Below are 25,504 nucleotides of genomic sequence, written 5' to 3' on the forward strand. Positions count from 1 at the left end.
TTCATTAATTGTTTATGGTTCATTGAACAAAATGGGAAACAGTGTTTAAATCCTTTACAATGAAGATCTGTGAAGTTATTTGGATTTTTACAAATTATCTTTGAAAGACAGGGTCCTAAAAAAGGGGCGTTTCTTGTTTTGCTGAGTTTTTTGACGCAATGACCCACGTAAAATGCTGTGCTACACGTGCAACACAACATTCTTAACCTAGCCCACAATGTCTGTTGTGTGGATCAAGCAGTCAACAAATCGAGCGGTCATTTGAAAGAGTAAGAAAATGTCAGCGAGACAACTCAAAGGCGAAATCCATTAACACCAATATAATGGAATTCATTGCCCTTGACAATCAACCGTTCTCTGTCGTGGGTGATGTTGGCTTTCGGGACTGGTTGAGCACCGGTACACACTACCAAGTGAGTTATTTTTCAGATGTTACCCTACCGGAGTTACACAGTAATAGCATTCAGATGTTGCCCTACCGGAGATACACAGTAAAAGCGTCACTGCTATTAGTTTCACGACATACTATGGAACGCCGTTTGGGTCTTTCTATGTCAAAAAAGATAAGTCAAATAACACTAGTTAACAATAACACTACTTGATGCATTAAATAAGCATAAGTTTTACACATCAAATAACACAGTTCTATTATAGAATGCTGTGTGTTCTGAATTTGCACATGCAAGTCAAGCACCATCACAACTATCAGTAGGACTGTCAAAGCTGTACCAAAAAGTCTGCAAACAAGCAAACACCAGCCACGAACGATATGTTTACAATACCGCGTTGGTAATAAAGCATTATTTATTCGACCGCAACTTCTGGGGTAGCTAGCTAGCTTTAGCTTGGTATCTAGCTAGCACCAATACAACCAGCCCGAAAACAATGACCAGTAGAAACTGCAGTCATCTTCATTATTCTTAGCAATGATTTAGGAATCCTTGTGAGTAAGTATTAGCTAGGTAGCCACTTGTTGTTCGCCTATTGAAATTGAACTTCAGTTCATGAAAATAAATAGCTAGCCAGCTACTTAACCCTGTTGCCCAAAGCTAATGTTATAAGCAGCCACCTAGCTTCAACTGGCTAGTGAGGCTCGACCAGACCGTGTTATGTGTTGTGAAGCTAGACACAATAAGGATTAGGCACAATTGTGGAATTTGCGGTTTGCCTTCAAAATAAAAGTACCCCTTTGAAAGGTTACAATTGGTGGAATCATGACATTTTTAGACAAGATAACGTGAAACAAGGTTGGAATGTGAAGCAATGAAATGGGGTATCAGTCTACTCGGCAGCACCCACAGAACACAACTGTGCAGAGTTTACACAAATATTAGCGTTGTACTATTGCTCTTTTCGCGGGACTGTGACTGTGTGAATCACCTCCCCAGTCAGCCTATTGTGTGTATTGACATTCATATTGCACTGTACAGCTTTACCTAAGGATTGGGGATCAATGAAATGGGGTATCAGTCTACTCAATAACCAAGCAATTTTTTTCTCCAAAACATCCACACTGTATTGTTTTTCCTCAGGAATAGTGTAGGTTAGGTTGACAATAAATGTGTCTCAATTTACAATTGTTTCAGAGTCCCGCAATAAGAGCAACGACGCTAATGTTCTCTGGGTGACACTGAATAGATTGATACCCCATGTCATTGATCCACAATCCATTGGTAAGGCTGTACAGTGAAATAAGTATGCCCCAATGCAATTATAAAGTATAATACATCCAGTGTGATTTGAACAGATTTTTGACAAATTAACAAATTATTGTCTTTTGTTGATTTTATATAACAACATTCCAACCTCGTTTAGCATGATCTATTCAATTATGGCATAATTCTACTATTTGTATTCATTTGCATAAATGTCAATGACAAACTTTTATTTTGAAGGCTAACTGCAAAGTCCACTATTGTGGCTAATCCTTATTGTGGCTAGCTTCACATAGATGGGTCCGACCACCATTAAGGCATAACAACTGTGCTTGATTCCATTAGGGAACTAGCATGTCTGCACCTGAACACAAGGCCATTGTGTTCTGGAACTGTAGCTTGTATTAAATTACTGTTGTGTAAATGATATGATTGTATTATCGCCTCCCACTATATAAGGGACATGGAAGTCTAGTGATGCACCGATATTACATTTTTGGCCGATACCGATGTTTTCCTTGCCAAAAAAAACCCGATACCAATAACCGATATTAAGGATCGGACCCCTTTTAAAAATGTTTTGCCTAAAATGGCATACCCAAATCTAACTGCCTGTAGCTCAGGCCCTGAAGCAAGCATATGCATATTCTTGATACAATTTGAAAGGAAACACTTTGAAGTTTGTGGAAATATGAAAGGAATGTAGGAGAATATAACGCATTAGATCTGGGGAAAAAAAACTATTTTGTACCACCATCTTTGAAATGCAAGAGAAAGGCCATAATGTATTATTCCAGCCCAGGTACAATTTAGATTTTGGCCACTAGATGGTAGCAGTGCATGTGCAAAGTTTTATACGGATCCAATGAACCATTGTATTTCTGTTAAAAAATTTGTGTCAAGACTGCCCAAATGTGCCTGGTTTGTTTGTTATTAACTTTTCAAGTTCAAAACTGTGCACTCTTCTAAAACAATAGCATGGTATTCTGTCACTGTAATAGCTACTGTAAATTGGACTGCGCGGTTAAATTAACAAGAATTTAAGCTTTCTGCCAATATCAGATATGTCTATGTCCTGGGAAATGTTCTTGTTACTTACAACCTCATGCTAATTGCATTAGCCTATGTTAGCTCAACCATCCCGTGGGGGACCCACCAATCCTGAAGTAGTTTTAATTGGGAATGAATGCAGAGAAAAAATGTTTTGCAGGGCCGGCTACAATGGTCCTCCTATACAAGTGGGAGAAAGGGTGATTTGGCGGTACTGGGGTAACAGCAGGAACAACATAGGCAGCATAGCATGATCCTGACTAGTTTGTAGGAAGATAATAGTAGGCTTTCCCCCCCACACATACTGTACATACACTACATGACTAAAAGAATGCAGTGAGCCTTTGAGTCTGACCTTTGAGTCAGACTCAAAGGTGGGCTGGATGTGTTTCTGGGATGGGTTAAGTTTTCTCCGGTTACAGAATTTAATGGTCCTTTTTGGGCAGTGGAGAAGAGTTGCATCCGTCAGAGACAGTGTCACGGCCTTGTGGTCAGAGATGCCTAGCTCCAGGTCAGGACATCCAAGATCAAGGCAGGGACATCTCCAGGGATAATATAGTCGGTCTGTCCACGGTTGTGGGTGGGAACATTTACATATTGCACAAGGTATAGAGACAGTCCAGAAAGTTAAGAAAGTCAGCAGCCATGCTTGGGTGAGTCAACATGGATGGTAAAGTCTCCCAAAATTAAAATGTTGGAGAAGGTGGGGCATACAGAGGTTAATAGTTCAGAAAACTCTTGAGATAAAAGAGATGCTTGTCCAAAGTGACTTCCAGACGTGTGCAGGGCCAGCTCCAGGGATAAGTAGCATTGTGGTAGCAGAATTGGGGTGAGCTGTTGTAACTTCTCAAGGTTTATACTCTGTTCTGTGTTCTGGAACTGTTGCTTGTATAAAATAACTGTTGTGTAACAATATGATTGTATTATTACCTCCCACTTTATAAGGGACAGAGAACTACTTACTCTTCAAGCTAAAGCTATTAAATATTCACTATTATCCCTTCAATAGTCTCTGCCTAGAGTTTTTGGATACAGTTTTCCACAAGATTTGGTGGCGTGACCTGGATGAGAGCAATCTGACTTCTTGACCCGTTTCACTTGTCTTTGACCCAGGCATCCCTCCGGTCACAACTAAGAAGAGACATTCAAAAATCTCAGTGAGGGACTGTTTTCCAGTCGAGCGTTAATGATAAGGGATTTCTTGTCCTCCTCATCCATTAAATGTTGGGGTTAAATTTGGCAGAACTATTGAACTATAATAATTCATCTAGATTCATCTAGAATCTAAGGAAATCGGTTCAGAGGATCTAAGGAAATAGATGCAGAGAGTAAATCTAAGGAAACTGATTTACATTATGTGTCTCCAATAGTAGGGATTGGATTACCTACAGACACGTGAAATATACTATTAGAACGGTATATTAGAAGAAATTGGATTGCCTGCAAATAAGAATGGGATAGCCTACAGCAGGATTTGGATAGCCTGCAAGTAGGAATTCAATAGCCTACAATTATATATATAATCAGAGGGTTATCAAGTCCTTTGTGTGCATAATAGGTTACCAAAGAAGTATTATAATATAAGTAATCGGTTTGCACACATGACAGGGTTATCATGTCGTATGTGTGTATAATGGGATTGTAGAGAAGTATCATAATATATATAATTGGTTTGCACACATGAGAGGGTTATCAAGTTGCATGTGTGTATAATGGGTTACCAGAGATTTTGTGTAATAATAGAGGACTAAGAAATCAATTAGAAATCATGGGTGGTAAACCCTCTAAGTGTACAGTTGAAGGTGCTGATCCAGTTAATTTTAAAATCGCCTCCGACGACAAATATCAGCGCCATGTTAATCAGAGCCTTCATCAAGAATTAAATCAAGCTAGGAAAAATCCACAAGGTGCAGATAAACTGACCCCTCCCTTAGCTCCCCGTACACAGCCTCAACCCCCAACTCCAGTGGTTTTGTATCTTCCACTGGAGCACATAAAATTGAAATGTCCTTCAGATTTTCCTCCACCTCCTCCTCCAGCTCATCGAAGTACAAACATTGTAAACGTTTATTCCTGCACAACTGGAGATGTTGTACATCTAGTCCAGAATTGATTAGGATGCAGTTGCTGCACCCAATTGGCTAGGGACGCTGATTGGGAGACCCCCACAGAACCTGCCAGGGGAAATAGAAGCCGTAACAGCAGTAGTGTTACTATTACCCTACTCGAGTAGATTGGACCAAAATTACATCCTGTGTTATGACTGATGGTGAAGATGCCCATGGTTTCTCGAGCAGAATGAGAGACATATTTTTCAAGAACTCCGGAATGGCCCCCTGATAAGCCAGCAGCAACTTTTTGCAGGCCCTAGCAGATTTGTTAAACGACAGGTTTCATATTTTGATTAGTACAGAATGCAAGCCGTATGTCAATATAACAGGTCTAGATGATAATATCGCAAGTGAAAGGAGCTCTGGGATTGTTTACTTTAGTGTCTATTTTGCTTAATTGGACCCTGAATCATCTGTCTTCAGTATGATTATGTATACACATGGTTTTATTGAGGCTTCCTGCCCAAAATGCAGTAAGCTTGATTAAAAAAGAGAGTGAGGTACATAGGCGTAGTAGTACCAAATAGGACATTTTTAGAACTTAAATAAAATAGTGAATTTTTAGGATTGATTAAAATGTAGTATAATGAAAACTAACTGTTTATTTTCTCTTCCAGGACTGATGGAATGTCCTCTACTAAGTATTCTGATGAGTTTAACAATGATTCTGAATCTCTTCCTTTGAAATGCTTCCTGAGGCTGCTGTCTTGGGAGAGCAATTAGTGAAATTCTGCAGTACTATAAAGTATAAAGGTACCTGGATCTGGCTGTTAATCAAGGGAGCTCCCAAATTAAGTAGGCCTGGCAATTTGTTTGTTTTTGCCCTACGTTTAACCACACAACAGTATACACACACAGCCCACATGTTATGAATATGTGTAGTGGTGTTATTACTGTCTGATTTATTGTGTGTGGTTTTTCTATTTGGCTTTAGTAGGTTCTTCACGGGTTAAAAAGGATGCACCTTAAACGGCACACAAATGTCAATTTCTGAAGTGTCTATTGTCTGAATTTTGATTGAACACATGTAAGTTCTCCTGATAAGAAATGTACTGAAGAACCCAATGTTACCCTGGTGTAGAGAATGTTTGACATACAGCGAAAGAAAAGGTTAAGAACAGATTCACTTAATGGTGTTGAATGACCTCTGTCCTAAACTTCTGGTGAGGTCTGATCACCCTCGCTAGAAAGATCAGTGACATTGGTTAAAATTTAAATATAATATGTAAACGCTGATAATTATGAAGAGTATTGTTGTTGATACAAATCTCACCAGATTTGTGTTTATATACCTGGCCTTTTTTCTTTCCCATTTATAATGAATCAATAGTTCTAATTCTGAATTGGATGGGCGAGAAGGAGAAAGACAGAGCGCTGACCCTGAACTGTGAAGAAAGCACAAAGGGAGGGGCAGGTGAGCTACTCACACACAACAAGTGCATGAGTGGTGTGAGGGAAACCTGTCTCTAGTCTATTTTACTATTACTTGAATTCCCTTATGGGAAACAATTATTTCCTTATGTAGTTATCAAGGGTTGTAATTCTAATTGTATTTGTTATTCTGATTTGTTTATTTTGATTTAACCGCCACTGTTGGGTTAATTTGGATGCATGAATCACAGTGTGAGTCATGTGTCCAATGGGGGAATGGTAAGTGCTTGTGGAAGATAATGGTACGCACCCAAATGTACGTAACAATCGCTGCACAAATCTGTGCCCAATGTCCAGTACTACTTAAGTAGTTTCAGGGTTATCTGTACTTTACAATTATACTTTGGACAACTTTTACTTCACTAAATTTCTAAGGAAAATAATGTACTTTTTACTCCAAGCATTTTCCCTGACACCCAAAAGTACTCGTTACATTTCAAATGCTTAGCAGGACCTATCAGGAATCAAGGAAAGACCCAGATGCAGACACGTCGAATTGACAATGGTTTAATATTCCAACAGGGGCAGGCAATAGACAGGTCAAGGCATTCAGGAGTCAGTAAACCAGAGGTGGGGCAATGGTATTGGATGGCAGGCAGTCTCAGGGTAGGCAGAGGTCAACAATCCAAAGGTGGGGCAAAGGTACAGGATGGCAGGCAGGCTCAGGCAGAGTGGTCAGGCAGGCAGGCTCAGAGTCAGGACAGGCAAGGGTCAAAACCAGGAGGGCTAGAAAAAGAAAAAGAAAAAGAGAGACTGGGAAAAGCAGGCGCTGAGAACAAAAACGCTGGTTGACTTGACAAACAAGACGAACTGGCAATGGACAAACAGAGAACACGGGTATAAATTCACAGGGGATAATGAGGAAGATGGGCGACACCTGGAGGAGGGTGGAGACAATCACAAGGACTGGTGAAACAGATCAGGGTGTAACAGGGCTGGAAAATTGTCCAATTCACACACTTATCAAGAGAACATACCTTGAGAGGTGCGAAGGTAGGATGGCCTCACTGTCTACCTACTGGCATATAAAGACCACCAGCCTTCTACTCCACCAATGACTTTGATGACAGAATTTACCCACAAGAAGGACCGCCGCTCCACCTTCCTGTTCAAGTGGGCACAGCACAATAAGGTGAGTCCAAAAATGTATTGTATGCATCAATTATGTAATATGACAGAGAGATATGTAAACTGTAGCTAAGAAAGTAATATTAAGGGTATGTTGTGTAGTAAGCTGTTAGCAGCCCATGTGCCTCACCGTAATAATTTGGTCCTTTTCCCCCTCATTACTTAGCCTACTGTGCTGACTTGGTGGTGCACATCAGGCCTATAGCCTGTTTTAGAGAAATGTCCTCATCGAATATTGTAAGAGCTTTCATTGTCTGCTTATATGCCCCTTTTATTTATCCATGGTTCTGATTTGGTTTACAGAGAGAATACTGTAAGAACGGCCCATGTTCTGAATTCTGTCGCTGTACATTTCAAAAGTTCTTAACAAATAGTTACATTGACTACGCCCATCTAGATTGCTCATGAATGTCTTAATCGAAATTACGGATTGTCTCTTATCCACTCATCGTTCCCTTATGCCATAGTTTGTACATTCAATTGTCAGCAGAAACCACATTTGTTTAAGCAAGTCAGCCATATCAGCTATGTTTTTTTAAAGGCAGTAAATGAGTCTGAATTAACTGTTTTGCTGCCAGACAAGGCTCCGGATTCACTCCATGGTGCTGAAAAGAAAACTGCTGTTGGGACAGCTTTATGTAGGGCGTAACAGTTTGTGGGCATCATTTGTCACTGTTATAGTGCAATTAATGTATTGTTTAGGGTTGTGTAGTGCAGTGGCTTTGTTGGCATGCAACAAAAAAGCAACGTTTTTTTAGCCCCACCAAGATTTACATGCTAAAATCGACACTGTAACCAGTGTATAGTAAAATGCACTAAAGAGGAACAATGGGTACATATTGAAGATACGGATGGTCATCCACAGAATCTTTTCACATGTCTATTTTCAAACGATAAAGCTAAGAACATTAACAACATCATAGTTAAGAACACTATAACAATATGGAAGAAAATGAAACGTATTGTACAAGAACAAATATCACTCCCTAAAACACAACTCTATGGAACAATCCTTTCATAGTTATTCCGAATTCACCCATAAATTGGTCCACATGGAGAACTAATGTCATAGAAACCGTAAATTACTTGGTAATAGGAAATACATGTATTTCCATGACAGAATTAAAAAGCAATGTTGGACTGACCTATGTAGATATTTTCAAATACATGCAACTTAAAAGTTTTGTATGCAGACATTTCTATTTGAAATCTTTGGACATAAGAACAATCTTGAGGGAATCCTGTTTGTGTCAGAAAATTATATTTATATGATTGCTACGATATACAAAACCTTGGAGAGACCGATCCAACTGACATTCCCTAAGAAAAAGCATAAACTTTTGGAACAAAGACTTAAAAATAACTGATATTGGCACAAGATGGAGGGGATGTTGGAACGTAACTAACTAAATTGCAGTTAACGAAAATGTGTGCTTAATCCAGTATAAATTAATGTATAGAATGTATTACACAAGAGACAAAATTCACAAATTTTACAGCACAATAGCAGAGTTATGTCTTTAGTGTAAAACTAACAATGACTCAACAGTCCATGGCTTCTGGGAATGCTATAAAGTCCCAAAATTATGGGCAGAGTTGGCTGTTGGAAGTATTACAATGGAAATGTACTTTTAATCTGTCTGTCTGCATATTTAAAGATATGGCATATGAAGGTGCAGTGAGATACCCAATGGGTTGGAAGATACTTTTCTCGTCAACACAGACTTAAAAACTGGAAATCAACCAGCCCTCCATCGTTAACTCAATGGAAAGGTAAAATGCTTATTATCTAAATGTTGAAAGTGTGTGGGTGAAGGAGATAAACAAAATGGTCCAGTTTGAGGCCATGTGGCAGAGAGTGATGTGGGTGCTGGAGCTGGGGTGTGAGCAGCTGGTCTGGGGTAGTGATGTGACTGAACAAGTGACTGTGTGGGGGTGGGTCATGTTATGACTCAGTAATCTTACCCTCCTCCCTCAAAACCTTAAATTAACATTATGTTATAGTAGACCTACCAAAACCAGTCTACTAAAGTGTGTGTACAAAAATATATAGTTTTTTTTTGTAAGATTATTTATTAATTATTTTACAATACAATGGAAAAAAAATACACATACACGTATAATAATAATAATCTTTAAAAAATATATATATATATATTTTGTATACATACTTAGTAGACTGGTTTTGGCATGCCAAATTAAGAATAATGTTCATTGAAGGTTTTGAGGGAGGAGGGAAAGATTGCTGAGTCATAACATGACGCGCGCCACACGGTCACGTGTGGTCAGTCAACGTTAAGTCTGTGAACTAGGACATTTTGCACACTCAAACAGTGGATGCTTGGCTAGCGGATTGAATTTACCGTTTCTCACTAACGTTATAAGGAAGTGATTCAATCACGGGGAAATATATTTAAGTGTAATTGCTATTCTGAATTAAATAGGTATTGCATGGGGTAACAACCTTGGCATTTCTATTCCGCGCGTGGGACATTGTATTAGCTTTCTAGATAGCAAGAGATATGTGAAAGGCCTCCCCCTTTTTGTCTAGCTAGTATCAGCGTTACAATTTAAATAACTACATCAGTGTTAATTTTGCTTGAGCTTTGTTTTGTTGAAAGTAATTAGCTAGTTACATTGCTGAACTTGGCTAAATAACGGCTAAATAACGTTAGCTAACGAGCAAAATTAATAGCTAACGGTAGCTTAACAAAATTGTACGCGTTAGTCTCGCTGTTGGTGCCGAACGCTTGTGCTATGGGTTTGCTGTCACAAGGGTCACCGCTCAACTGGGAAGAAACCAAAAAGTATGCAGACCATGTCAGGAAGCATGGCATCGTTCAGTTTCTCAACATCTATAACAAGGTGAAAGAACGACAGAAGGATGTATTGTTATGGGGCGATGAGGTAAGGCTGCCATGGCCGAACTTTTACATAAACGTATTTTTTTCATTCCATGTGATCTCAGTAATGTCAGTCAGTGAGTGTGCTCTATCACCAATGAAGTTGCAACTATGTTGACAACGTGCCAACTTGATTGTGATGATGAAACGTGTAACCGATTTACAGTAACTAATGTTGATATCAGTCACATCTGGGCATAGGTACAGTAGATCATACAAATGATAATCATACAAATGTTTCCATTAATCACACAAATGGACAGGGATGGAAAGAGTACTGTAAAGTCCTACTCAAGCAGTAAGTACTGTTACTTTAATTAAATTGTAATCAAGTAGAAGTAAAAGTACTGGTGTAAAAAAACAAACAAGGAATCAACTAAAAGTAAAAAGTAGCACATTTTTAAAATGTACTCAGAGTAAAAGTTACCAAGTTCAAAAATAATTAGCTCTTTCAAATTTGATGGTTATTTTTATTCTCCTTTTATAAGAACTTTTACAAAAACGTTTCTATATACTGCTGTATATGTAATATTGTTTACATGTAATGCTTGACAAGCTAAATGTTCCATAAAACACCAGAAAATAACCAACAAGATAAGATTCAGCACAACTGATTTTAATGTTAAATCTTCAACTTCACATATACAAATGTTCAAAAGGCATATTTTTTTGTGGAACTGCCTATTGAACACTTAACTCACTCCAGTTGTCTCTGAATTTGCCATTCAGTTTCAGTAGGAGCTGATTTTCTAAGTTAACTGAGTCTATCCTAGCTCACTTCGCAGTGAAGCGTAGTCCAGCACAGCTACAAAGACGCTCACAGGCGGCAAATTCTTTATGTACGGAAACAAATGAAGTAAATCCATTTCGTCCAATGGACTAGCAAGATACCCATCCAGCTCCCCTGTACCTTCTGACCGTTTGGTTGTCAGTGAAGAAATCCTCTTCATCAGATGAATGCTGCCTTAGATGAGCAGTCTCGTCCTGTGTGATTGTGTCAAGATGATTCTTCAGGTACGCCAAACCTGTACATTGGAAACAACACAACATTCACATATTCAGTGTTTCAACATACTCTGTATGTGGCTGGCAACACAATCATATTATTGGCATTGCAATAGCTCTAACACAGACTTCCGGCCCTTGTTATTCTGAGATACTGAGATTGATTTGAGTTGTTCAAATACATTCAGACCCAACAAATTCTCTAATGAGGTGAGTCCATGTCTGGCTGTGCCCAAACATAGTTATATGAAAAGGTTATTGTCCAGCACCTGTTGTGCTGGACAGTTATTGTCCAGTACCTGTAAATAATGGAAAAAAAGAAAACATAACAAAAAAAACAAAGAAAAGACTCAGACTAAAATATATCATCATATGGACAATGAGGTTAAAACCTTTTGGAGTAAAGAAATTACACTGGCTGTGATGACATCAGCTTTGTCAGTCCAAGACGTCTTGAACTTTGGCAGAAGGATTGCAGCAGCAATAAGCTGTGGCTCCTCCATCATTTCTCCAAAGTGCTTTTGGAGACTGTTCTGAATGGCTCTGATAAGTGGTAGGTACATTTGGCAAGATGCTTCCAGCCTTTGAAGTTTTTTTTTTAGTAAGAAGATCACTGGCAGCAGCCACCACATATGTGCGTGTTGATCTCAGACTGTAGAATGTTCAAAGCTGAGACCAAAGGATTCATCACTTTGAAGTTCTCATTCAAGAAGGACATTTCTGCTGGGCTCAGCCTGAAAGATTAAGGTAAATGTAGTACCTCTTAGAATTCTAACATTTCATGGACAATAAATATTACTGTAATAGGAAAACATAACATTGATTCAAATAATTGCTACTCACATTTTCACTTTTAATTCTTCACACTCATTTCTTTTGGCATCCTCCTCCCCCTTCTCTTGAATTATATGTGTGATCCTCTCCACAGCCAGGGAAGTTGAGTTTCAACGTGTTTGATTTGGATGGATGAACTGCAGTTTGCACTCATTCTCTACAACTTCAGCAGCTAAGGTTGACCGCCCCATTGTATTCCACATGGCTTGGCATTTGGCAAAAGATGACCTGGACAACATTTTGTAGCTATCACTATTTGTTTCTGCCAACACAGAATCTGTAGCAATGAGGTTCAGCAGGTGACATGCACAACGTTGATGCTGAGGGAGTTTATATTCTAGGCCATTAACCAGGATGGAATATGAGTCTTGTTATTCAACCTGCTCTGCTGGCTCTTCAGCATCTGAGTCTCGGTCTGCTGGCTCTGCTCACCAAAAACATTGAATGCTTTGATGAAGTTTGATCCACTGTCTGTTGTGGATCTTATCACTTTTCCCCTGATCCTGTATGCACAATGGATGTCATCGAGGGCATCTGCAAGCACATCAAATGTGTGGGAACCTCTCAATCTCTTGCAAACTAATGCAGCAGAACGTCTCACCAGAGTTTCTTCATCTGTCCAGTGACATGTGACCACGATGTAACTCCTTTGATGAGCTGTCCAACAATCGGTGATGGTGTCAATATAATTTACCCTGCCAAGGTATGATTGGCAGATTCATGTATTCTTGAACGAACAGTAGGTCTGAAGATGACTTTGCATTGAGGATGCAGGGTGGTTACCAACTTTTTAAAAGCTGGTTTTTCAACCACAGAGAATGGCTGTTGGCCCTCGCAGATCAAATTAATGACACGCTTGTCAACGGTTGCCTGTGAGACGCACCACGCGGATGGCTAGCTACTAGCCACTATAATGTCAATGCGGTTGTAGCCCGCACTACAGCTTATAGTTCCTTCAGCTGTGTAAAGACGTTGGTCAGGGTTAGCTTCTAACTAGCTAGCAACAGGATGAGCTAGCTAATGTTAGCATTATGCTACAGATTGATTGCAAATGGCTCATAGCAACACTTTGTTAGCCTACACAACAAACACCATTCATGGTGATAAAATATATTTATAAATTTACTTTTTGTACCATTACATGTTTCCTCAAGTTTGATGCAGAATTTTTGTAGCCAGCCACCTCCACCATCTTTGATAAGCAGAGCTTATTATTTATTTTTCAAGTTGATTAGGAAACCTTTTTTTTTTTTTTTCATGGCATGTAGCTACCTTTTTTTACAGCCAGAAAATCCTGCTACCGATCATCATTTAGTTTGCATACACAGCTATGATTGGGCTGTTTTTGTGCGATGCGTGGAATTGAATTGTATTGGTCCATCTGGTCATGTTACTTGTCACTGACAAACAAGTGAATATTTCTAGATGCTACAAAAGGCGCAACATTTATGTGCTTGCCATGATGTGTATCATTTTTCCAGATTGTACTCTGTAATGGATAGTTTTGAAAATGTACTTAAGTGAAAGTACAGCCTTTGAAAAATACTCAAAGTACACAGAAAAGCTACTCAATTTTCAGGAACGTGAGTAGTTTTAATTCGTTACTTCCACCCCTGCAAATGGATGCTTCGATGTTTATACTCTGTCCATAAACATTGAACCCATTCAAAGCAGCTGACCAATGCATAACTGTTTTTGATGGTTTACATTTCATGGGAACCTGAAACCCTCAATAGGACAGACATTTAGAACATCTTCATCTAAAAAGGGTTTGGTAACTAAGTTTCACTGAATTAATATGCTTATTTGTCATGGTTTGCACCTATTGAGATTTTATTTTGAGACATTTCTTTTAGAGGTCGACCGATTATGATTTTTCAACACCAATACCGATTTATTGGAGGACCAAAAAAACTGATACCGATATAATTCGTCCGATTTAAAAATAAAATAATAATAATGTATTTGTGATAATGACAATTACAACAATACTGAATTAACACTTATTTTAACTTAATATGAAACATCAAGAAAATCAATTTAGCCTCAAGTAGATAATGAAACATGTTCAATTTGGTTTAAATAATGCAAAAACACAGTGTTGGAGAAGAACGTAAAAGTGCAATATGTGCTATGTAAGAAACCTAACGTTTCAGTTCCTTGCTCAGAACATGAGAACATATGAAAGCTGGTGGTTCCTTTTAACATGAGTCTTCAATATTCCCAGGTAAGAAGTTTTAGGCTGTAGTTATTATAGGACTATTTCCCTCTATACCATTTGTATTTCAATAACCTTTGACTATTGGATGTTCTTATAGGCACTTTAGTATTGCCAGTGTAACAGTATAGCTTCCGTCCCTCTCCTCGCTCCTCCCTGGGCTCGAACCTGCAACACAACGACAACAGCCACCACATAGAAGCGTTACCCATGCAGAGCAAGGGAAACAACCACCCCAAGGCTCAGAGCGAGTGAAGTTTGAAATGCTAGTAGCGCGCGCTAACTAGCCAGTCATTTCACTTCGGTCACACCAGCCTCATCTCGGGAGTTGATAGGTTTGAAGTCATAAACAGCGCAATGCTTGACGCACAACGAAGAGCTGCTGGCAAAACGCACAAAAGTGCTGTTTGAATGAATGTTTACGCGCCTGCTTCTGCCTACCACCGTTCAGTCAGATACTTAGATACTTGTATGCTCAGTCAGATTATATGCAACACATATAGATAATATCTAGTAATATCATCAACCATGTGTAGTTAACTAGTGATTATGATTGATTGTTTTTTGTGTTTTTGTTTTTACACCTTTTTCTCCCCAATTTCGTGGTATCCAATTGTTTAGTAGCAGGAGTCGCTGGTGCACGATGAGACAAGGATTTCCCTACCGGTCAAACCCACAGGAGTAGCCCTTAACCACTGCGCCACCCGGGAGGCTTGATTTATTGTTTTTTAGAAGAAGTTTAATGCTAGCTAGCAACTTACCTTGGCTTACTGCATTTGCGTAACAAGCAGTCTCCTTGTGGAGTGCAACGAGAGAGAGGCAGGTCGGTATTGCGTTGGACTACTGAAAGGTTGCAAGATCGGAATCCCCCGAGCTGACAAGGTGAAAATCCCTGAACGAGGCAGTTAACCCACCGTTCCTAGGCCGTCATTAAAAATAAGTATGTGTTCTTAACTGACTTGCCTAGTTAAATAAAGATTAAATAAAGGTGTAAAAAAACAAAAATGGACTGGCAAGTTACGTTAGCCTGCCTTCTATGCTAACTTTAGCTAGCTAGATAACTTAGCTGTCAGTTGGTAACGGGTTGCTAAAATAAATATTTGCTAGAATAGTTGAAACTATTTTGATTAACTTATTGCATATGGAAAATATTCAGAATCCCTGACATTTCCACATTTTGTTACGTTACAGCCTTATTCTAAAATAGATTAAATTGTTTTCCCTCATCAATCTACACACAATAGCCCATAATGACCACCCGAAAACAAACAGGTTTTTTGACATTTTTGCAAACGTATTAAAAATTAAAAATAAAAACCTTTTTTACATAAGTATTCAGACCCATTGCTATGACTTGAAATTGAGCTCAGGTGCATCCTGTTTCCATTGCTCATCCTTGATGTTTCTACAATTTGATTGGAGTCCACATGTGGTAATTCAATTGTTTTGACATGATTTGGAAAGGATGATGTTTACAGTCGTGGCCAATAGTTGGGAATGACGCATATACATTTTCACAGTCTGCTGCCTCAGTTTTTATGATGGTAATTTGCATATACTCCAGAATGTTATGAAGAGTGATCAGATGAATTGCAATTAATTGCAAAGTCCCTCTTTGCCATGCAAATGAACTGAATCCCAGAAAACATTTCCTCTGCATTTCAGCCCTGCCACAAAAGGACCAGCTCACATCATGTCAGTGATTCTCTCGTTAACACAGGTGTGAGTGTTGACGAGGACAAAGCTGGAGATCACTCTATGCTGATTGAGTTCGAATAACAGACTGGAAGCTTCAAAAAGAGGGTGGTGCTTGGAATCAGTTCTTCCTCTGTCAACCATGGTTACCTGCAAGGGAACACGTGCTGTCATCATTGCTTTGCACATAAAATGCTTCACAGGCAAGGATATTGCTGCCAGTAAGATTGCCCCTTAATCAACCGTTTATCGGATCGTCAAGAACTTCAAGGAGAGTGGTTTAAGTGTTGTGAAGAAGGTTTCCGGCGCTCAAGAAAGTCCAGCAAGTTCCAGGACCGTCTCCTAAAAAGTTGATTCAGCTGTGGGATCAGGACACCACCAGTACAGAGCTTGCTCAGGAATGGCAGCAGGCAGGTGTGAGTGCATCTCTACGCACAGTGAGGCAAAGACTTTTGGAGGATGGCCTGGTATCAAGAAGGGCAGCAAAGAAGCCACTTCTCTCCAGGAAAAACATCAGGGACAGACTGATATTCTGCAAAAGGTACAGGGATTGGACTGCTGGGGACTGGGGTAAAGTCATTTTCTCTGATGAATCCCCTTTCCGATTGCTAGGGGCATCTGGAAAAAAGCTTGTCCGGAGAAGACAAGGTGAGCGCTACCATCAGTCCTGTGTCATGCCAACAGTAAAACATCCTGAGACCAGTCATGTGTGGGGTTGCTTCTCAGCCAAGGGAGTGGGCTCACTCACAATTTTGCCTAAGAAAACAGCCATGAATAAAGAATGGTACCAACACATCCTCCGAGAGCAACTTCTCCCAACCATCCAGGAACAGTTTGGTGAAGAACAATGCCTTTTCCAGCACCTTGCCAAAAGGCAAAGTGATAACTAAGTGGCTCGGGGAACAAAACATCGATATTTTGGGTCCATGGCCAGGAAACTCCCCAGACCTTAATCCCATTAAGAATTTGTGGTCAATCCTTGAGCCTGGTGGACAAACAAAAACCCACAAATTCTGGCAAACTCCAAGCATTGATTATGCAAGAACGGGCTGCCATCAGTCAGGATGGGGCCCAGAAGTTAATTGACTGCATGCCAGGGCCGATTGCAGAGGTGTTGAAAAGGATCAACACTGTAAATATTAACTCTTTGCATCAACTTCATGTAATTGTCAATAAAAGCCTTTGACAATTATACTACAGTATTCCATAGTAACATCTGACAAAAATATCTAAAGACACTGAAGCAGCAAACTTTGGAAATTAATATTTGTGTCATTCTCAAAACTTTTTGCCACGACTGTATATAACGTTCCACTGTTGACCGTGCATGTCAGAGCAAAATCCAAGCCATGAGTTCGAAGGAATAGAGCTCCGAGACAGGATTGTGTCGCTGCACAGATCTGGGAAGAGTACCAAAAAAAACCTGCCACCATCACCACGGTGAAGCATGGTGGTGGCAGCATCATGCTGTGGGGATGTTTTTCAGCAACAGGGAGACTAGTCAGGATCAAGGGAAAGATGAATGGAGCAAAGTACAGAGAGCTCCTTGATGAAAACCTGCTCCAGAGCTCTCAGGACCTCAGACTGGGGTAAGGTTCAACCTTCCAACAGGACAACAACCCCAAGCACACAGCCAAGACGATGCAGGTGTTGCTTCGGGACAAGACTCTGAATGTCCGTGAGTGGCTAGCCAGAGCCCCGACTTGAACCCGATCTAACAACTCTGGAGAGACTTGACAAAGCTGTGCAGCAACGCTCCCCATCCAACCTGACAGCTCTTGAGAGATTCTGCAGAGAAGAATTGGAGAAAGTCCCCAAATACAGGTGTCAAGCTTTTACCATCATACCCAAGAAGACTAGGTCGCTTCCAAATGTGCTTGAACAAAATACTGAGTAATGGGTCTGAATAGTTATGTAAATGTCATATTTCAGTTTTTATTTATCTATCTATATTTGCAAACCTTTTTAAAAAAAAATTGTTTTGCTTCGTCGTTATGGTGTATTGTGTGTAGATTGATGAGGGGGAAAAATGAATACATTTTAGAACAAAGCTGTAATGTAACTATGTGGAAAAAGTCAAGGGGTCTGAATACTTTCCGAATGCACTGTACGTGTCTGCAAGACTGGGGAAATGCTGATACTTCGAGCAGTACCTGACATCTCCCTTCGTGTCATGTCGAACCCATGGAACTCCTCTTTCCAGGTCAGAATGAGTTTTTGTGTCCTTTTCTACTTGTATGCTGCCTTTTTAGCAGCTGGTTCAAGGTTTGGTAGTGGTGGTGGCGCTTTCTTGGTGCTTGGCCAGTATTCGGTGCTTGTAGAAAGATTTTATTAGACAGCTACACAATATACCTGGATCATTAGCAGGGTGGCGCAGATAGAGATGGTCGCCTCGCTTTGAGTCCTTAGGAAACTATGCAATATTTAGTGTAAGTATTATTTCTTACATTGTTAGCCCAGAAAATCACAAGTGTTATTACATACAGCTGGGAAGTACTATTGGATATCAGAGCAATGTCAACTTACCAACATTACGACCAGGAATACGACTTTCTCGAATTAATCCTTTGTTCAGACCACCACCCAGGACTTTAGATCTAATCCCAGAAGCCGACTCAAAACAACGTCGCCGCAGAAGAGGCAGACGGAGTGGCCTCCTGGTCAGACGCCGTAGATGTACACACTGCCCACTGCTTCCGGGCATACTACTCGCCAATGTCCAGTCTCTTGACAATGGGGTAGATGAAATTATAACATTCTCTGTTTCACGGAAACATGGCTCTCTCGGGATTCGGAGTCGGTTCAACCACCGGACTTCTTCATGCGTCGCACCAACATATATAAACACCTCTCTGGGAAGAGGAAGGGCAGGGGTGTATAATTAATGATTAACGACTCATGGTGTAATCACAACATAAAGGAACTCAAGTCCTTCTGCTCACCCGACCTAGAATTCCTTACAATCAAATGCCAGCCATATTATCTCCCAAGAGAATTCTCATCAGTTATCATCACAGCTGTGTATATTCCCCCTCAAGCAGACACCACGACGACCCTCAAGGAACTTCACTGGACTCTATGCAAACTGGAAACCAAAAATCCTGAGGCTGCATTTGTTTTATCCTGCGATTTTAACAAAGCAAATTTGAACAAGGCTACCTAAATTCTATCAGCATGTTGATTGCATCAACAATACACTCGATCACCGCTACTCTAACTTCCATGATGCATACAAGGCATACATGCATTCATCCACGCTTCAAGATCGTTTTGACCACACTGACTGGGAAATGTTCCGAGCAGCCTGAGAGAATAACACCGATCTATACGCTGACTCAGTGAGTGAGTTTATAAGGAAGTGCATTGGAGATGTTGTACCACTGACTATTAAAACCTACCCTAACCAGAAACCGTGGATGGATGGTGGCATTCACGCAAAACAGAAAGCGCATTTAACCATGGAAAGAGGACTGGGAATATGGCCAAATTAATATTAACTGTAGTTATTCCCTCAAGTCAATCAAACGAGCAATGTTGCTATAGAGACAAAGTGGAGTTGGAATTCAACGGCTCAGACACGAGACGTGTGTGGCAGGGTCTACAGGAAATCACTGACTACAAAAAGAGAACCAGCTACGTTATGGACACCGACATCTCGCTTCCAGACAAACTAAACACCTTTGCCCGCTTTGAGGATAATACTGTGCCACCATCGCGGCCCGCTAACACCGCTCCTCCGTGACCGATGTGAGTAAGACATTTAAACGTGTTAACTCTCGCAAGTAATCTGGCCCAGACGGCATCCCTTGCCGCATCCTCAGAGCATGCGCAGACCAGCTGGCTGGTGTGTTTACGGACATATTAAATCGCTCCCTATCCCAGTCTGCTGTCCTGACAAGATGGCCACCATTGTTCCTGTACCCAAGAAGGAAAAAATAACTGAACGTAATGACCACCACCCCGTAGCACTCACTTCTGTCATCATGAAGTGCTTTGAGAGACTAGTCAAGGATCATGCCACCCTAGTTCAGTTTGCATACCACCCCAACAGGTCCACAGACGACGCAATCGCCATCACACTGCCCTATCCCATCTGGACAAGAGGAATACCTATGTAAGAATGCTGTTCATTGACTAAGCTCAGCATTCAACACCATAGTATCCTCCAAGCTCATCATTAAGCTGGGGTCCCTGGCTTTCAATCCTCCCTGTGCAATTCGGTCCTGGACTTTATGATGAGCCACCCCTAGGTGGTGAAGGTAGGAAACAACATCTCCACTTCGCTGACCCTCAACACTGGGGCCCCACAAGGGTGTGTGCTCAGCCCCCTCCTGTACTCCCTGTTCACCCATGACTGCGTGGCCATGCACGCCTCCAACTCAATCATCAAGTTTGCAGACGACACCACAGTAGTGGGCTTGATTACCAACAACGACGAGGCAGCATATAGGGAGAAGGGGAGGGCACTCAGAGTATGGTGTCAGGGAAAACAACCTCTCGCTCAACGTCAACAAAACAAAGGAGATGATCGTGAACTTCAGGATACAGCAGAGGGAGCACCCCCACCATCCACATCAAAGGGACAGTAGTGGAGAAAGTGTGAAGTTAAGTTCTTCTGCGTACACATCACAGACAAACTGAAATGGTCCACCCACACAGACAGTGGTGAAGGCGCAACAGCGCCTCTTCAATCTCAGGAGGCTGAAGAAATTTGGCTTGTCACCTGAAACCCTCAAACAGATGCACAATCAAGCCCATCAGACTGTTAAACGGCAATCACTAACTCAGAGAGGCTGCTAACTACAGACTCGTATCACTGGCCACTTTTATAAAATGCCCCCAAGCATACTTCCAAAGTTGTGGCAAAATGGCTTAAGGACAACAGAGCCACGGTATTGGAGTGGCCATCACAAAGCCCTGACCTCAATCCTATACTACATTTGTGGGCAGAACTGAAAAAGCGTGTGTGAGCAAGGAGGCCTATAAACCAGACAGTTACACCAGCTCTGTCAGGAGGAATCGGCCAAAATTCACCCAACTTATTGCGGGACGCTTGTGGAAGGCTACCCAAAACGTTTGACCTAAGTTAAACAATTTAAAGGCAATGCTACCAAATACTAATTGAGTGTATGTAAACTTCTGACTCACTGGGAATGTGATAAATTAAATGTGAAATAAATCATTTTCTCTACTATTATTCTGACATTACACATTCTGTAAAATAAAGTGGTGATCCTAACTGACCTAAAAGACAGGGAATTTTTACTTGGATGACATGTCAGGAATTGTGAAAATCTGAGTTTAATATATTTGGCTAAGGTGTATGTAAACATCCGACTTCAACTGTATGTATATACTGTACCTTATACCATCTATTGCACCATGCCTATGCCGCTCATCCTTATATTTATATGTACATATTCTTATTCCTCCCTTTAGATTTGTGTGTATTAGCTAGTTGTTGGTGAATTGTTAGTTAACTTGTTAGATATTACTGCACTGTCGCAACTAGAAGCACAAGCATTTCACTACACTCGCATTAACATCTGCTAACCATGTGTATGTGACCAATAACATTTGATTTCATTTATATACAAAAGTATGTGGACACCCCTTCAAATTAGTGGATTCGGCTATTTCAGTCTCACCTGTTGCTCTGACAACTGTATAAAATCGAGCACACAGCCATTCAATCGCCATAGACGAACATTGGCAGTAGAATGGCCTTACTGAAAAGCTCAGTGACTTTCAATGTGGCACGGTCATAGAATGCTCCTTTTCATCACATTTCTGCCCTGCTAGAGCTGCCCCGGTCAACTGTAAGTGCTGTTATTGTGAATTGGAAATGTCTAGGAGCAATAACAGCTCAGCCGAGAAGTGTTATGCCACACAAGCTCACAGAACACGACCGCTGAAGCACGTAAGTGCGTAAAAATCATCTGTCCTTGGTTACAACACTCCAAACTGCCTCTGGAAGTAATGTCAGCACAATAACTGTTCGTTGGGAGCTTCATGAAATGGGTTTCCATGGCTGATCAGCCGCACTCAAACCTAAGATCACCATGCGCAATGCCAAGCGTTGGCTGGTGTGGTGTAAAGCTCGCCACCATTGGACTCTGGAGCAGAGTCCTCTGGAGTGATAAATCACACTTCACCATCTGGCAGTCCTACAGACGAATCAAGGTTTGGCGGATGCCAGGAGAACCCTACTGGATGCCAGGAGAACCAATGCATAGTGCCAACTGTAATGTTTGGTGGAGTAGGAATAATGGTTGGGAGCTATTTTTAATGGTTCGGGCTAGGCCCTTAGCACTGACGATTCTGTGCTTCCATCTTTGTGGAAACAGTTTGGAAGGCCCTTTCTTGTTTCAGTAGGACAATACCCCCGTGCGCAAAGCGAGGTTCGTACAGAAATGGTTTGTCGAGATAGGTGTGAAAGCACTTGACTGCCCGGCACAAATCCCTGAGCTCAACCCCATCGAACACCTTTGGGATGAATTGGAACGCTGACTGCGAGCCAGGCCTAATCACCCAACATCAGTGCCCCACTCACTAATGCTCTTGTGGCTGAAAGCAAGCAAGTCCCCTCAGCAATGTTCCAACAATGGAAAGCCTTCCCAGAAGAGTGGAGGCTGTTATAGCAGCAAAGGGGGACCAACTCCATATTAATGCCCATTATTTTGTTCGACGAACAGGTGTCCATATATTTTTGGTCATGTTGTGTATCTCCTGCTCCCATCTCCTAGAATTAACACTGACGATAGTAGGCTTCAAACATTTTGAAAACGGAGGTAAACCCGCAGCCACACACAGGATATGTGACGAAAGAGAGACTAAAGATCAGCCTCTCCAACTCGCAGCTCAATTCATTTAGCCAAATCTCTAGTCTACTTGCAGCCGACACACTGATTAGATAGATAGTTATGAAATATTTTCTATCTGAGATGGTGGGTGTCCTCTTTCTTGTGTTTTTTGAGGTGAAACGACCCTAGGATTTATTCACTTCACAACTGGTCATTCCCACCTTCCCACTTGGTTATGAATGCAGCATCGGGCTACATTATGTTAACACTAATCAACACGAGCTTTGATTCTACTTCCAATCAGTTTTTAGCCAATGGGTGCTGTCAGTGATGTCAACATGTGCTGTAAGCCTAATGGATTTCAGCATGATATGCATTGCATTTGCACACAGTTATTCAGGCTTCAAATATAAACTGGTTATGCAAAAAAAAAAAAAATTTCTCCCCTTTTTAGGTGGAATACATGTTGATTGAAATGGATGAGAAAAATGAAAAGGTTCGTCTTGTTCTCAAAGGTGGGGAGGTTTTGGAAACCCTTCAAGACAAAGGTGAAAAGACAAACCCCAAGTAAGTCAACTTTAAATCTGTTTAGAAAATGACACGATTATCGTGTTGAGTTGAAACTGGCTGCTATTTATCTGCCTTATGTTAAAGTATAATAGTTCTATTTTACACTCATATCGCTGTTTTTGATGTAAATGCCATGTTATAAAAGGGTACGGACAGTTTTTGCGATCTAACTTATTTTTAAGAAACTTGCCCCAATCAAACATTTAGTAATTTATTAGATGCTCTTATCCAGAGCAACTTAGAGTAGTGATTGCATATACAGTTGAAGTCTGAAGTTTATATACACTTAGGTTGGAGTCATTAACTCGTTTTTCAACCACTCCACTCATTTCTTGTTAACAAGCTACAGTTTTGGCAAGTTGGTTAGGACTAGAGGTCGACCGATTATGATTTTTCAACGCCGATACCGATTAATCGGCCGATTTTCTTTCTTTCTTTTATTATTATTTATTTATTTAATTCTTTTTTAATATATATATATTTTTATTTATTTGTAATAATGGCCATTACAACAATACTGAATTAACACTTATTTTAACTTAATATAAAACATAAATAAAATCAATTTAGCCTCAACTAAATATTGAAACATGTTCAATTTGGTTTAAATAATGCAAAAACATAGGTAGGCTAATTTACATAATTTGAGTCAATTGGAGGTGTACCTGTGGATTTATTTCAAGGCCTACCTTCAAACTCAGTGCCTCTTGACATCATGGGAAAATCAAGAGACCTCAAAAATAAAAATTGTCGTCTGGTTCATCCTTGGGAGCAATTTCCAAACACCTGAAGGTACCACATTCATCTGTACAAACAATAGTACGCAAGTATAAACACCATGGGACCATACAGCCGTTATACCGCTCAGGAAGGAGAAGCGTTCTGTCTCCTAGAGATGAACGTACTGTGGTGTGAGAAGTGAAAATCAATCCCAGAACAACAGTAAAGGACCTTGTTTCCTCCAGCATCACATACTTCCGGCGCAGACAGAAATGGCCGCCTCGCTTCGCGTTCCTAGGAAACCAAGTTTTTTTTTTACGTGTTATTTCTTACATTGGTACCCCAGGTAATCTTAGGTTTCATTACATACAGTCGGAAAGAACTACTGAATATAAGAGCAACGTCAACTCACCATCAGTACGACCAGGAATATGACTTTCCCGAAGTGGATCCTGTGTTCTGCCTTCCACCCAGGACAACGGAATGGATCCCAGCCTGCGACCCAAAACAACGACGTCGTAAAAGAGGGAAACGAAGCGGTCTTCTGTTCACCTGATTTAGAATTCCTCACAATCAAATGTCGACCGCATTATCTCCCAAGGGAATTCTCTTCGATTATAATCACAGCCGTATATATTCCCCCCCCCCCCCCCCCCCCCCCCAAGCAGACACATCGATGGCCCTGAACACTATTTGACTCTTTGCAAACTGGTAACCACATCCTGAGGCTGCATTCATTGTAGCTGGGGATTTTAACAAGGCTAATCTGAAAACAAGACTCCCTAAATTGTATCAGCATATCGATTGCGCAACCAGGGCTGGTAAAACCTTGGATCATTGCTACTCTAACTTCCGCGACGCACATAAGGCCCTCCCCCGCCCTCCTTTCGGAAAAGCTGACCACGACTCCATTTTGTTGCTCCCTGCCCACAGACAGAAACTAAAACAAGAAGCTCCTGCGCTCAGGTCTGTTCAACGCTGGTCCGACCAATCTGATTCCACGCTTCAAGACTGCTTCGGTCATGTGGACTGGGATATGTTCCGCATTGCTTCCAACAACAACATTGACGAATACGCTGATTCTGAAAGCGAGTTAATTAGAAAGTGCATTGACGATGTCATTCCCATAGCAACGATTAAAACATTCCCAAACCAGAAACTGTGGATTGATGGCAGCATTCGTGTGAAACTGAAAGCGCGAACCACTGCTTTTAACCAGGGCAAGGTGACTGGAAACATGACCGAATACAAACAGTGTAGCTATTCCCTCCGCAAGGCAATCAAACAAGCTAAGCGTCAGTATAGAGACAAAGTAGAGTGACAATTCAACGGCTCAGACACAAGGTATGTGGCAGGGTCTACAGTCAATCACAGATTGCAA

At 40.9% G+C, this 25,504-nt stretch overlaps 1 protein-coding gene across 6 annotated transcripts in view; it reads left to right on the top strand.

Annotated features, from left to right (window-relative positions):
* The first annotated feature begins 9,652 nt into the window (after positions 1 to 9,652).
* LOC110502703 (glutamate--cysteine ligase catalytic subunit) overlaps positions 9,653 to 25,504 on the top strand; it is a 33,494-nt gene continuing 17,642 nt past the window's right edge. The window contains exons 1-3 of one of the 6 annotated variants that reach the window (XM_021580946.2): positions 10,161 to 10,282; positions 11,886 to 12,030; positions 23,288 to 23,400. In XM_021580946.2, coding sequence (XP_021436621.1) covers positions 23,297 to 23,400 — 104 coding nt within the window. In that variant the 5' untranslated portion in view covers positions 10,161 to 10,282; positions 11,886 to 12,030; positions 23,288 to 23,296. Of the gene's footprint in view, positions 10,283 to 11,885; positions 12,031 to 23,287; positions 23,401 to 25,504 lie in introns of all 6 variants that reach the window. The other 5 variants (XM_036960420.1, XM_021580944.2, XM_021580950.2 and 2 more) reach the window with 5 other exon arrangements.

This window comes from Oncorhynchus mykiss, chromosome 23, assembly GCF_013265735.2.
Source record: "Oncorhynchus mykiss isolate Arlee chromosome 23, USDA_OmykA_1.1, whole genome shotgun sequence".
NCBI lineage: Eukaryota > Metazoa > Chordata > Actinopteri > Salmoniformes > Salmonidae > Oncorhynchus > Oncorhynchus mykiss.